Source organism: Anabrus simplex, chromosome 3, assembly GCF_040414725.1.
Source record: "Anabrus simplex isolate iqAnaSimp1 chromosome 3, ASM4041472v1, whole genome shotgun sequence".
In the NCBI taxonomy this organism is placed as follows: Eukaryota; Metazoa; Arthropoda; class Insecta; order Orthoptera; family Tettigoniidae; genus Anabrus; species Anabrus simplex.
Window position 1 is genome coordinate 246,154,891 of NC_090267.1, and position 14,180 is coordinate 246,169,070.

The window sequence follows — 14,180 nt, forward strand, 5'->3', positions numbered from 1 at the left end:
GAAAACAGAATGCTGATATCTTTAATGGTTTGGAAGTTATTTCCGTGTAACATGTTAGGTGAATCATCAACATACCTCCACCAAATCATAGGTTAACGGCTGCTGAAGCAATAGCTTCCTCCTCAAAATGCTCCATAAAGAAATTAGCCACTACGGGCGAAAGAGGACTTCCCATAGCCAACCCGTCCATCTGTTCGTAAATATTCCCACCCCACAAGAAATAGCTGGAAGTTATGCAGTGGTAAAATAGCTTTGTAATATCCTCAGGGAATATGTTCAATGAGAGACATTACCTAGTCAACTGGCACTTTATTGAACAAGAACTCCACATCGAAACTCACCTAAAGTGCATTAGATTGAAGGGTTATGGTAAAAAACTTGTTGACGATATACAGAAAGTCCCTAACATATGATTCAGTATTTCCTATGTGTAGTTGAAGCAATTTGCTTAGGTATTTAGCCAGAGCATATGTAGGAGAACCTATCACACCAACAATAGGACTGAGGGGAACGTCTTCTTTATGGATCTTTCGATGTCCATGCAATCTAGGTGGCACTGCGGCCCCCGGGGACTGAGGATTCCATGCAAGACCTTCACAGTGGCGTTGGACACACGAGTGGTAGGGTCACGTGGGCTCAGTCTGCAAACAGGCTCTCACAATACAGCCGATATCTTATACTCGCCGTGTCCATAACCACCGTCGCATTACCTTTAGCAGCTGAGAGAATGGTCAGTTCAGAATCATCTCTTAGTTCAGAGCGAGAGAATGGTCAGTTCAGAATCATCTCTTAGTTTCTTCAGAGCTCTCCTCTCGCCTCTTGTTAACTAGAGCGTGGGTACAACAGGAGACCTTATGAGTCTCACACATTTCTGTCTTAACTCCTCAGCCTCATCCGAAGGTAATTTGTGGATGGCTGCCCCAATGGAAGTAAATAACTCGTCAGTGGCAACATGCAGTAGAGAGATGATGGAAAATAATGTTTTCTGTACTGTAGCCTTCCATTCCATTGGAAATTATTAAGATTCTAGCGATCATTTTTATTCTCTGTGTGTTCAGGCAATTCCCTTAACCGCATTTTCATTAACACGACTCGTAAAACGTAGTAGCTAAGATCCTAACCACCTTTATCATTAACTCAAATACCAAATATCATGAAATTCCACCCATTCACTTCCTGGGATGCGGTAACAAACAGACTACCAGAAAAGTCTTCAACTTAACCCATATGCCATTACATGCTCTGCTCTATATGAAAAGCAAGTATGAAATTTATATTTAAAATGTATATACAGTTCTAAACATCAGTTTTGTTTTGAAACCTAAGTCAAACTAAGCAGAACAGCCTCTTAAAACATGAGAGATTGCGACGAAGTGGTTGGTGAATGGAATGGATACAGTTTCAAAAACTGCATACGAATGAAAATAAACAAATCCAAGAGGAGAGTAATTTGCTGGGTAGAGTAAAGCCAGGTGAAGTATGTTCTCTACCTAGGAAGTAAAATAACCAGTGAGGAAAGAACTAAGCAGGACATAAAATGTAGATTGGCAATGGCAAATTTGGCCACCTAGTCGGAACATTCTTTTCCTTGCACTTAGTATTTAATTAATAATAATGTTATTTGCTTTACGTCCCGCTAACTACTTTTATGGTCTTTGGAGACGCCGAGGTGCCGGAATTTAGTCCCGCAGGAGTTCTTTTACGTGCCAGTAAATCTACCGACACGAGGCTGTCGTATTTGAGCACCTTCAAATACTACCGGACTGAGCCAGGATCGAACCTGCCAAGTTGGGGTTACAAGGCCAGCGCCTTAACCGTCTGAGCCACTCATCCCGGCAGTATTTAATTTGTACTCTATACGTTCACAGTAAGCAGAAATAAAGCATCTGGTACCGATTTCAAGCAATCAGAGCTACTGATGGCTTAAGGAGAAACAGAGATGACCCGACTGTTTTACTTAAAGTCGAAGGTGTATGACACTAGCCAAGTACCCACTGAATTTAGAACAGTTTGGTTATTTCTATACCTAAGAAAGTCTGGGCCGACAAGTTCGAAGACAGCCGCACCATTAGCTTTGAACCTCATACATGTAAAATGTTAACAAGGATTATTTACAGAATGATAGAAACACAAACTGACAGTGAATTGGGGAAGACCAATTTGGTTTACGACAGAATGTAGGAAATAGTGAGGTAATCCAAACCATACTGTTCACATTAGGACGAATAAGGAAGAAGTCTATGTTTATGGCATTTGCAGATTTTGAAAAGGCTCTTGATAATGCATACTGGACTAAAGTTTTTGAAATTCTTAAGGGGACTTAAATTAAGTACGGGGAACCAAGAGTCATTTAAAATCTGTACGAAAAACAAATACAGTGGTCAGCATAGAGGGATACGAAAGAGAAGCGACACACCAGTACGGTTTGAGGTGAGGGCATAGTCTGTCTCCCTAGTTTTTAATGTATAAGAACAGGCAGTGCAGAAAGTCAAGGAGGTATGTGGAAAAGTAATCACTGTTGAGGATGTAGCAATTAAAATGCTTAGATGAATAATGTTATCCGAATCAGCAGAGGATCTGGAAGATGATGATGAATGGAATGGATACAGTTTCGAAAACTGCATACAATGAAAATAAACAAATCCAAGAGGAGTGTGATTGACTGGGTAGAGTAAAGCCAGGTGAAGTATGTTCTCATCCTAGGAAGTAAAATAACCAGTGAGGAAAGAACTAAGCAGGACATAAAATTAGATTGCCATTGACAAAGAAAGCTTTCATAAAATAAAGTCTAAGTCTAGTCAACACACACACACACACACACACACACACACACACACACACACACACACTGATATTTCTGTAAGTATTTGTCTGGAACGAGGCGATTACTGATGTAGAAACAAAGAGAACAGAGATCTTCGAAATGTGATGTTATAGAGGAAGCTTAACATGGGTCGATGGGACCCAGATGAAGACTTCTTGAACAGAGTAGTTGAGAAGAGAACGATTTGGTGGTATTTGACTCGAAGGAGAGAGAGGATGGTTGATCAATTCCTGAGGCATACTGTTGTTAATTTTTGCTTTAAAGGCAGGAGTATGGGATAAAAATTGCATACGAAGGCGAAGGGATCAGTATGGCTAACAGACTGAAAGGATAACTTATAGGATGTGATATGACATAGCGATGAATATATAACCCCAGGATAGAAGAGATGCGTGACGATCTAGGTGAGCACAGGAAAATGGCTAGTGGGTTGAATGTGAAGGGTCGGTCGGTCTGAGGGGTGGGTAGAATAAGGTGAGATGGATTGGAGAACTGTATCAGATCAGTCCATTGACTTATCATATTCTTAAATTCCATGGGAATAACACACAAGAAAATCAGAGATTAGTGCCTTCCGTTGTTACATACCCTAGACCGTTGACGTAGAATTTCTCGGTAATGTAGTCCTTACAATTGGAGTTTTCGAAGGCGAGGTAGAACTTGTATTCTCGATCCAGCATCTCGAGACACTTGTTCGCAGAAGATCGCGGGCACTTCTTGGTCCCGCACGCTCCGAAGATGTCGACCGAGATGTACTTCTGCAGCTCATGAGCGTACTGGAGACGGCGGTTCCTGGCCCCGCAGTTGGAGACAAACCACGCCACCTTGCGCGTTTTGTTGGCGGCGTAGTTGTGCTCCATACGCGGGTTCTGCTTCACGCGCTCGTCGTAGTAGGCCCACCGCTCGTAGGGTGCTACGATGTCACTGTCTCGCCGATACGTAGCCGTCCAGTTGAAGACGTCGTTGAACTTGACGTGCTGCGTGTGGTACGGGCACTCCAGGAAGTACAACGCCCATACCTGCAACAGAGTGTAAATACTGTGATCTGTGTTTATATGCTCCCTAGCAAAACAGAACGAATGTAAATTTTGATCTACACTTCAGTGTTCATACGAACTCACTGTAAACTATCTCAACATGCAGTGGAATCTCAATTATACGTCATTCACTTATACGTCCTTCAAATTTATACGCTAAACTTTTTAGACATCGACTTTTCTCCACTAAAATCAATTTGAAATGTACGTCATTCAATGATAACTATTATACTTATACTGGGTGCCAAATATTCTCTATCTATGGGTCTGTGGAAAATGCAACAGATGTACAGGCAATGCAACTTTGTTTTTCCTTGTTAATATGAACGATTTTACATTTCATGATTGATGAACCGTGCAGAATATACTGAATGACACCGGGTAACGACATTTTATTGCCCGTATTAGAGCGAATGCGTATCGCGAGGCAATGGGAGCTGGGGTACGATTTATTAACCGAAAGTAGGTTGCTGAAAGATTGCGACGAAGTGGTTGGTGGATTACGGGAAACCGAAGAAAACGATACAATAGTTTTCAAACAGAATTTGAACAAGGCCGCCCTCAAGAACTGTCGCAAGAGAGCAAAATCATCGTGAACTGCAATGGTGAAATGTCGTACGGCTTTTAGTGCCGGGAGTGTCCGAGGACATGTTCGGCTCGGCAGGTGCAGGTCTTTTATTTGACGCTTGTAGGTGACCTCCGCGTCGTGATGAGGATGCAATAATTAAGACAATACACACATCCAGCCCCCGTGCTAGGGAAATCAACCAATGATGGTTAAAATTCCTGACACCATCGGGAATCGAACCCGGGAACCCTACGGCTAAAGGCCAGCACGCTAACCATTTAGCCATGGAGCCGGACATTGCAATGGTAAAGGACGTCAAGCAATGCTTATGTTGCAAAGGAATTCTTTCAGAAGAGGAGTATCTGGCCTTCTGACCCCAACTTGGCAGGTTCGATCCTGGATCAGCCCGGTGGTATTTGAAGGTGCTCAAATAAAACTCGTGCGGGACTAAATTCCGGCATCTTGGCGTCTCCGAAAACCGTAAAAGTAGTTAGTGAGTAAAGCAAATAACATTATTATTTTGAGGATGGATGGTGTTCCACGTGACCGACTCGTTGGCTGAATGGTCAGCGTACTGGCCAACGGTTCAGAGGGTCTCGGGTTCGATACCCGGCCGGGTCGGGGATTTTAATCACTTGTTATTCATTCTTCTGGCTCGGGGACTGGGTGTATGTGTCCGTCCCAACATTCATCATATGCAAACAACATTCCGCACTACCAACTACACAGAAACACGCAATAGTGATTACATGCCTCCATATAGGGTAGGCGTCAGGAAGGGCATCCGGCCTAAACAGGGCCAAATCCACACGTGCAACGCAGTTTGCACCCGCGTCCCCACAGGTGTTGGAAAAGCGGTAGGGAAAGAAGAAAGAAGAATGGTGCTCCACGTGAAACTGTGAAATGAGCAGAATAATAAATAATCCCTAAACCCATGAGAAGACCATTTGTGGTTTTGCGACTACCTCCGCAGCCGGGATGAAGAATTTATGCATTTGGCATCAAGCGATGAGTTCTTTGTGTGGACAGTCAGAAGACCTAACTACCAAAATGACGGACTCGCTCAGCTGAAGCTATCATTCATTATTAACATAATCGTGAATATTATCAACATAGTAAACTGAATTGAATTTGAGATTATTTTTGTGTTTCAGTACAAAGAGGATGATGTTGATCATGACAGAAGAAGGGTAATCATGGAAAGGTGATAGAATAAAATGTTTTTCCTTTCTTGCGAGACCGGCCCAACACACACTATCCAGCAAATGTCTCTTTCCCCATGACAAAGCACTGTACTTCAAGGCGAATGCAATGCAACAGCTCTTGCAAGATAGTGGTGTTTATATTTTATGGAAACGGCTGATGTCCAGGTGCAACCCCAAATGTTAACGTTTATGAACATTTTGGAGCAATTTTAGAGGATACTATTGACTCGGTGATAGTCAAAGAAATTCCAATAGCATTTCCAAAGCACGTCGCGAGCACACCTTACCAATATTTTATACGCCATTGATGAGGACACGCATCTTTTCAAAACTCTTCTAAGCTCATATTTATTTATTTATTTATTTATTTATTTATTTGTCTTCTTCCAATCGACAGAGTTATGGCCTCTTTTACACATAACCTCTTACACTTAACCACAAATCGCACACTTCATGCAATGTTTAAACTCATTTTTAAAGAAATTATCTATATTTATGAAATGAGAGTGCAATTCGTTACTGGTAATGTCTATTCACTTTCTACAACCTATTTTTCAGTCATTGACCGGGTCAGGGATGGAATGAATGAAGCCCCCATCTTGCGGCGAGGATAGGAATTGTGCCGACTGCCGAAGCCTGTCGCACTCCACTGGGGCAATGATTAGTGACTGACAGATGAAATGAAATTATATTGGAGAGTGTTGCTGGAATGAAAGATGACAGGGAAAACCGGAGTACCCGGAGAAAAACCTGTCCCGCCTACGCTTTGTCCAGCACAAATCTCACATGGGAGTGACCGGGATTTGAACTACGGAACCCAGCAGTGAGAGGCCGACGCGCTGCCGTCTGAACCATGGAGGCTACTTTGCAGATATATTACCTTATAATTTAGCAGAGTTACATTACGCTAACACACACGCTCTCACTCAGTCACACGTATAATGAAAGTTAAATAGTATACTGTCAATTAACCGATATGAATTAATATTGCTGAAAAACACACAAATAAATGCACACTAGGGGACTCGTGCGAGAAATCTCGCATGTTCGTAAAGTATGTGGTGGAGTAGCCCCCTGGTGAACTACTGATGAACTAAAGAACACACAAATCAGTACAGTGTTACAGTCTTATTTACCACTTAACGTAATCTATGATTTTTTAATATTTATGGTATCCACTTGAATGGAAGCAAATGAAAGTGCATTATTATACTGACGAATGTTTCGGAAGTAATTTTTGGTTTTACTATAATTATTTTCTTAACTGATAATGACAGTATGTTATGACATAAATAGGCGTCCCAGCGGCCAAAATGTGAAGTGGACAGCAATGATGACGCTTATTTTCCTACAGCAGTATTTGCACATCGCACTCTTCGTTGCAATTTTTAAACTCATTTTTAAAGAAATTATCGATATTTATGAAATTATAGTGCAATTCGTCACTGCTAATGTCGACTATCTCTTTTGAATGCTCATTTGTCACGATCGGTTAATCGTGAGCGCCGCAAAGGGATCTATACTACTGAAATATTATATATAATATTACACAACTATCAATTAGGTCTACATATACCAGAAAGACACAGTTTGTCGCCATTCATTCACTCAGCTGTATAGTGCATATGTCAGTCGGTAGCTTTCAACAGGTGATATCGGCAAACTCTCTTGAACTTAGTTACTAAATCAGTGTCCCTGACACTGACTGGTAAGGAATTCCAAGTCTGGAAACAGTTACAGAAAAGCAAATTTTATACGTTGATGAATGGTGAAGAGGAATGCAACAGTAGATCCAGTGCGAGTATTACAGTTATGAGGGAGGAGAGAAAGGGAACTTAACATATCCTGCATGGTTGCGTGCTGTTCATGTCTCTGCGGATGGAAAGACGAAATACTAATGCGAAAGATGAATAAATTATTAATAATTATATTAACCAGAGAACATAGTTTGCATTTCCTTCTTTCCCAGGTCCCTGGAAAGGGATTATGTAGCACCCAGTACTTCGCTATTTTCCGGTTCCCAATTGTGAAATAGATTGGTTTATGAAATCTCTTTCATTCGTTTATTACATGCAATAGATGTTCATAGTCATTTTAGCTAACGAAAAAGATTCGCAAAAGTTTCTGGCGGGTATTTATCTCAATTTTTAAATAGGCATACATTTTCCATTAGATGAATGCTCTCTCAGCAGTTAGTGGCTATCCGTAACTGGGTGAGAAGTGTTTCTTCATTCATTCATTCATTCATGCACGAATACAATCATGAAATCATGCATCCACCAATTCATGTAGCCGATTAACTAATTCAATTCATTCATGAAACACTCTCCCAAGTTGGTGGTTATCCGTGACCGGGAGAGAGGATTTTTTTTACAGGAACTCAGTTCATTCATTCATTCATTCATTCATTCATTCATTCATTCATTCATGAATACTCTCTCCTCAGTTGGTGTCTATCCGTGACTAAGTGAGAAGCGTTTCTTCATTCATTCATTCATTCATTCATACATTCATGCACGAACACTATCATGAAATCATGCATCTACCAATTAATTCATTCGTTAATTCACATGTATGCTGTTATTGTAAGATTCCGTTAAAGTATGTGTTAACAATACATGAAATTAAAAAATATCCATGAGATTGCAGTAACGTTAGTTTTAATTGCCCGCACTGATTCGTTCATTTTCACTTTATCAACAAAATATGTTCCTAATTCTGGATAAACACGTACAGTTAACAACCACACCACCTGGTGCAACTTCCCTTGTTCGATGTTTGGATGTTTACTTTTTACCTCAATGGAAAAAGTTCGCGAAACGTCTTTGTGAGACTTTTGCTCAATAACGTTGATATTGATCTCCAGAGCCGTAACGATATCATAAGCCTACATGCACTTTTCCATTATCAGTTCAGTGCCCCCTCTATTCAACAAGATGATTAAGCATGTTAAGCTACATTTCCAGTTGAATGTGATGCCTTTGATGCTCCTGAAAATATTATCTGGGACACTGATGTTTCGAGTTACTCAACTCCGAACTGCAAAAATACATCATTCGTTCTATGTGCTTATTGTTGTCTGCCTTTATGCTGAACAGATTACTACATCAAAACTCACAAACGTGATGATGATGATGATGATGATGATGATGATGATGATGCTTGTAGTTTAAAGGGATCTAACATCGAGGTCATCGGCCCCTAATGGTACGAAATGAAATGGCAACAAAAAGTTCAAAATCATCTACTGACCAAAATAAGAAAATGTCATGAAGAATGAATGGATGGAGATGAAACCGCCCTCCCCCTAAAAGTCATAAATAATAGTATTACTGACCAAGAGACCACTTATAAAGCATGATCCTGAATTGAGGATGCTTGATGTCTAAAGGTGTCCAAAATCATTTCTAAGGCCCCACAGAATGGTACATGTCGCGAGTAAAGTAGAACCATGGTATTTGTCGTGTTGAGGTACTAATCAAAAGTAGCAAAGACTCACGGTGTTCCGCACATGATGGTACTACTCAAGTATTGTACTTCGTACAGGTAACATACACCTATGGTGTTTCTCACACAATGGCGCCACTCATAGCCAACGCAAACCGATGAGGTTCCTCACCTAGGTGTACTAGTCACGGGTGCCGGTATTCCCGTGGTGTTCCTCACATAGTGGGTACTAATCAAAGGCAATACAGACCTACGGTGTCGCTCATATAGTGGTACAACTCGCAGGCAACGCCCAGACCCGCTGTGTTGTTCACGTGGGTACGACGCACGGGTACTGCAAACCCACAGACCAGTCTCTTTGCTGCTACTAATCAAAACCTATTTCGTACCTAATATAGTGGTACTACTCGCAAGTACAGGCAACCCATGGTGTCCCCGCGTGATGGTACGAATCAAAAGTAGTTTCATGGTTCTAATTCAATCATCCCTTGGTCGCCCCTTTTAGTCGCCTCTCACACCGTGGGTGTATTATTCATCTGCGTCCCCCACCCATAGGGGGTAAAGAGAGAGAGAAAAGAAGAAGAAAGAAGGGATCCGTCACTTCGAAAGATGAAGTAACTGACGAAGAAAGGCAAGGGCCACGAAGGGCATGAAAATGAAAGACTCCCTAGGCCTCGAATGCTCTAATACCGTCGGGGTCGGAAAAGAACAAGAGTTGACCATGGGATGTCGGACAGGGTAGAAGAAAGTGAGGAGCCTGGCACAAGCAAGTGGAAGCAATGCCAAGACTCAGCTAAGGGCCCCGTGGTCGCCAATCCACACTCCCAATTTGAGAGCCCCTTGGGCCCCTGTTAGTCGCCTCTTACGACAGGCAAGGCATACCGCGGGTGTATTCTACATGTGCGTCTTCCACCCGCAGGAGGTACTCACAAACGTGAAGTATATGTCATATGTAAGAACAGCTGAAATTAGTAGAATATTCATTACTTATAGCTAAGTTTCCTGTTGCATTCGTAATTATACCAGTACCTGTCTAGGCACATAAAAATGTTCGATTACCGCTTACGGCAGGGAAAATTAGGTGCAATAATCATTATTACAGATTGAATTTTCATCATATTTGATTTTATGCCACTGTCGGTCAGGCACTTCGTGAATGATACTTGTAAAATCCTAAGTGTGTAACCTATTTGTTAATTTTGAAGTCACCCTTTTCTTTGAAGTGAGTACATACCTGCGCACAATATATGAAAGCGATACTCATTCCAAATGTTTTCTTGTTTCAGTGAATCTCTTTCTCGCATTGATCGGCAATCGCATCAGTTTTTTTACCGGCGGACCATATGGCAACTCAAAATCATTCCTACTGGGGAGAGGTGGCATGCACCTCTAAGACAAAAACATGCACGGATTCGCACGTAATGTTGTAAGACTTCGCGCTAAGCTTTCAATCCGAGTAAGGTATTGCCGATTACCATAATGGCTTAAATTTCACAAAAACTTACAAGCATATTCTTCTAATTCTTACTGAACTTTTGCCAATTACGTGAAGTCTGCACTACATGTAGATTGAATCAAGTTTTTTTACGACTGAATGCCTTTCCTGACGTCAACCCTATGTATAAGTAAATATTCAATTTTTTTTTTACAATTGGCTTTACGTCGCACCGACACCGATAGGTCTTACGGCGATGAGATAGGAAAGGTCTAGGTGTGAGAAGAAAGCAGCCGTGGCCGTAATTAAGGTACAGCCCCAGCATTTGCCTGATGTGAAAATGGGAAACCACGGAAAACCATCTTCAGGGCTGGCGACAGTGGGGTTCGAACCCACTACCTCCCGATGCATGCTCACAGCTGCGGGCCCCTAACCACACGGCCAGCTCGCCCGGTAAGGAAATATTCATTATTTAATTTTTCAGCGGAGTTTGGTAGTGAGTGAGTGAGTGTGTATAAATGAAGATATGTATAAAGGCGATCATAAACACTCAGCTGCCGAGTCAGAGAAATTAACCAAATCGCGACCAAAATCCCTGGCACGGCAGGGAATCGAGCTCAGGTCTCTCTAAACCAAGAATCACGACACTAAACATTCACCAAGGAAGCGGACATAACCCAATAAACCTACTTCGTGATATTATTAACCTGAACAAATATGTAGAAGATTTTTGAATTGGAAAGCGATATTTCTGATGTTCAAATTCTATATAAAGCTGTAAGTCTGCTGATTAGTTGATTCGAATAAGACATTTAAGAAAAATTCCACATAGAATAGTCAGATTGTTGGGTATTCATCCAAGAAATTCATTTTCTTCCTATTATTATCATCAAGCTGATTCGGTCTTTGCTTAAAACAATATCTGTGCAAGAAGAAGCAAACTACTATTTAATGTTATCAGGAATGTACCTCTTCCATTAGCTGTTCTGAATGCAATATCACCCCCATTATTTCCGCTTATCTAAATTGCACTCGTTCACGTCGAGTGTATATGCACCATCATACGATAAACATTTCCGGTTCAGATACAACAAAACAGAGGCCGTATTCTGCTCGCCTAGCCGACAATGTACTTTATTGACCCACATCCCCACATGCGAGAAGCACATAATTATTGCGGAGAAAGTATGTTAACAGGGGAGCCGTATAGAACTACTATGATAGTTCGTCCAAAAAGCTTTGAACTTGTCGAATTATATTTTCCATTATTTCGTTTTAGAATTTCTGTGAAGGTAGAATGTAGTCTGTATAGGACTGGCTTGTAGACTAAGCAATAGTTTCTGATAGCGTTGCAAATTAATAAAATATGTGTATTTAAAACAATTCTGTAAAATAAAAAGTAGAAAAATGATTAGAGAATGGAAAATCAAACTCAAAGAAAAGAGATTTTCTGGAAATCAGAATTGAATACAAAAACTCAGTCGTAAAATAGAACTGTTTAAACCTTTGTACATGACATAGTTATTCTATCAGGCAATACAGATACTGCAACGGAACAAAATCAATCAATCAATCAATCAATCAATCAATCAATCAATCAATCAATCAATCAATCAATCAATCAATCAATCAATCAATCAATCAATCAATCAATCAATCAATCAATCTCTTAAAAGAGAGAGTAGATAGAGCAGGATTACAAATTTCTTTTGACAAGACGGAATTTGTAACAAACATTAAAGATGCTGCAATATATCTTTACACGAGCTATGGAAAAATTAAGCAAGTGAACACATTTTAGTATCCCGGAGAAATAATTCAGCCTAACGGTCTTGATAAAGGAGCAAACAAAACAAGATTCCAAACAGTGGAACTAGCTTATACACTGACTGACAGAGCAAATGCAACACCAAGAAGGAGTGGTCAGAACTTTATGCCAATTGCAGGGTAGACTGACGTCACTGAGGTATGCTTATGATGTGAAATGCGCCGCTGTGCTGCGCACGTAGCGAACGATAAATGGGACACGGCGTTGGCGAATGGCCCACTTCGTACCGTGATTTCTCAGCCGACAGTCATTGTAGAACGTGTTGTCGTGTGCCACAGGACACGTGTATAGCTAAGAATGCCAGGCCGCCGTCAACGGAGGCATTTCCAGCAGACAGACGACTTTACGAGGGGTATGGTGATCGGGCTGAGAAGGGCAGGTTGGTCGCTTCGTCAAATCGCAGCCGATACCCATAGGGATGTGTCCACGGTGCAGCGCCTGTGGCGAAGATGGTTGGCGCAGGGACATGTGGCACGTGCGAGGGGTCCAGGCGCAGCCCGAGTGACGTCAGCACGCGAGGATCGACGCATCCGCCGCCAAGCGGTGGCAGCCCCGCACGCCACGTCAACCGCCATTCTTCAGCATGTGCAAGACACCCTGGCTGTTCCAATATCGACCAGAACAATTTCCCGTCGATTGGTTGAAGGAGGCCTGCACTCCCGGCGTCCGCTCAGAAGACTACCATTGACTCCACAGCATAGACGTGCACGCCTGGCATGGTGCCGGGCTAGAGCGACTTGGATGAGGGAATGGTGGAACGTCGTGTTCTCCGATGAGTCACGCTTCTGTTCTGTCAGTGATAGTCACCGCAGACGAGTGTGGCGTCGGCGTGGAGAAAGGTCAAATCCGGCAGTAACTGTGGAGCGCCCTACCGCTAGACAACGCGGCATCATGGTTTGGGGCGCTATTGCGTATGATTCCACGTCACCTCTAGTGCGTATTCAAGGCACGTTAAATGCCCACCGCTACGTGCAGCATGTGCTGCGGCCGGTGGCACTCCCGTACCTTCAGGGGCTGCCCAATGCTCTGTTTCAGCAGGATAATGCCCGCCCACACACTGCTCGCATCTCCCAACAGGCTCTACGAGGTGTACAGATGCTTCCGTGGCCAGCGTACTCTCCGGATCTCTCACCAATCGAACACGTGTGGGATCTCATTGGACGCCGTTTACAAACTCTGCCCCAGCCTCGTACGGACGACCAACTGTGGCAAATGGTTGACAGAGAATGGAGAACCATCCCTCAGGACACCATCCGCACTCTTATTGACTCTGTACCTCGACGTGTTTCTGCGTGCATCGCCGCTCGCGGTGGTCCTACATCCTACTGAGTCGATGCCGTGCGCATTGTGTAACCTGCATATCGGTTTGAAACAAACATCAATTATTCGTCCGTGCCGTCTCTGTTTTTCCCCCAACTTTCATCCCTTTCGAACCACTCTTCCTTGGTGTTGCATTTGCTCTGTCAGTCAGTGTACATTTACTAAAGATATTTACAACTAGAAATCCATGTCAATAAAAGCGAAACTTCATCATTACAACAGTCATAAAACCAGAGTGCCTGTTTGCAGATGAATATTTTAATTTAAAGTAAAAGGAGAAATTGATGGAATGGGAAAGAAGAAAAGTACAAAGAAACATTCTAGGTCCAGAAAATGAATGGAGAAAAAGGCACAATAAGCATCTTTATCTGAAGAGCTTTCAGACTGTATCAGAAAAAATGAGGATTGCCTTTTATGACCATTCGGTCCGGTTGAATCCAGAGAGGCTAAGGAAGAGAATATTTGACCATTTTGATAAAAATCCCAAACAAATCCGATGGTTCATCGAAGTTGAAC

General features: G+C 42.2%; 1 protein-coding gene across 6 annotated transcripts in view; it reads right to left on the reverse strand.

Moving 5' to 3' along the window:
- FucTA (glycoprotein 3-alpha-L-fucosyltransferase A) overlaps positions 1-14,180 on the reverse strand; it is a 441,455-nt gene that overhangs the window by 15,270 nt on the left and 412,005 nt on the right. For all 6 annotated transcript variants that reach the window (XM_067142956.2, XM_067142955.2, XM_067142954.2 and 3 more), the window contains one exon: positions 3,413-3,843. In XM_067142956.2, the coding sequence (XP_066999057.2) occupies positions 3,413-3,843 (431 nt within the window). The remainder of the gene's footprint in view (positions 1-3,412; positions 3,844-14,180) is intronic.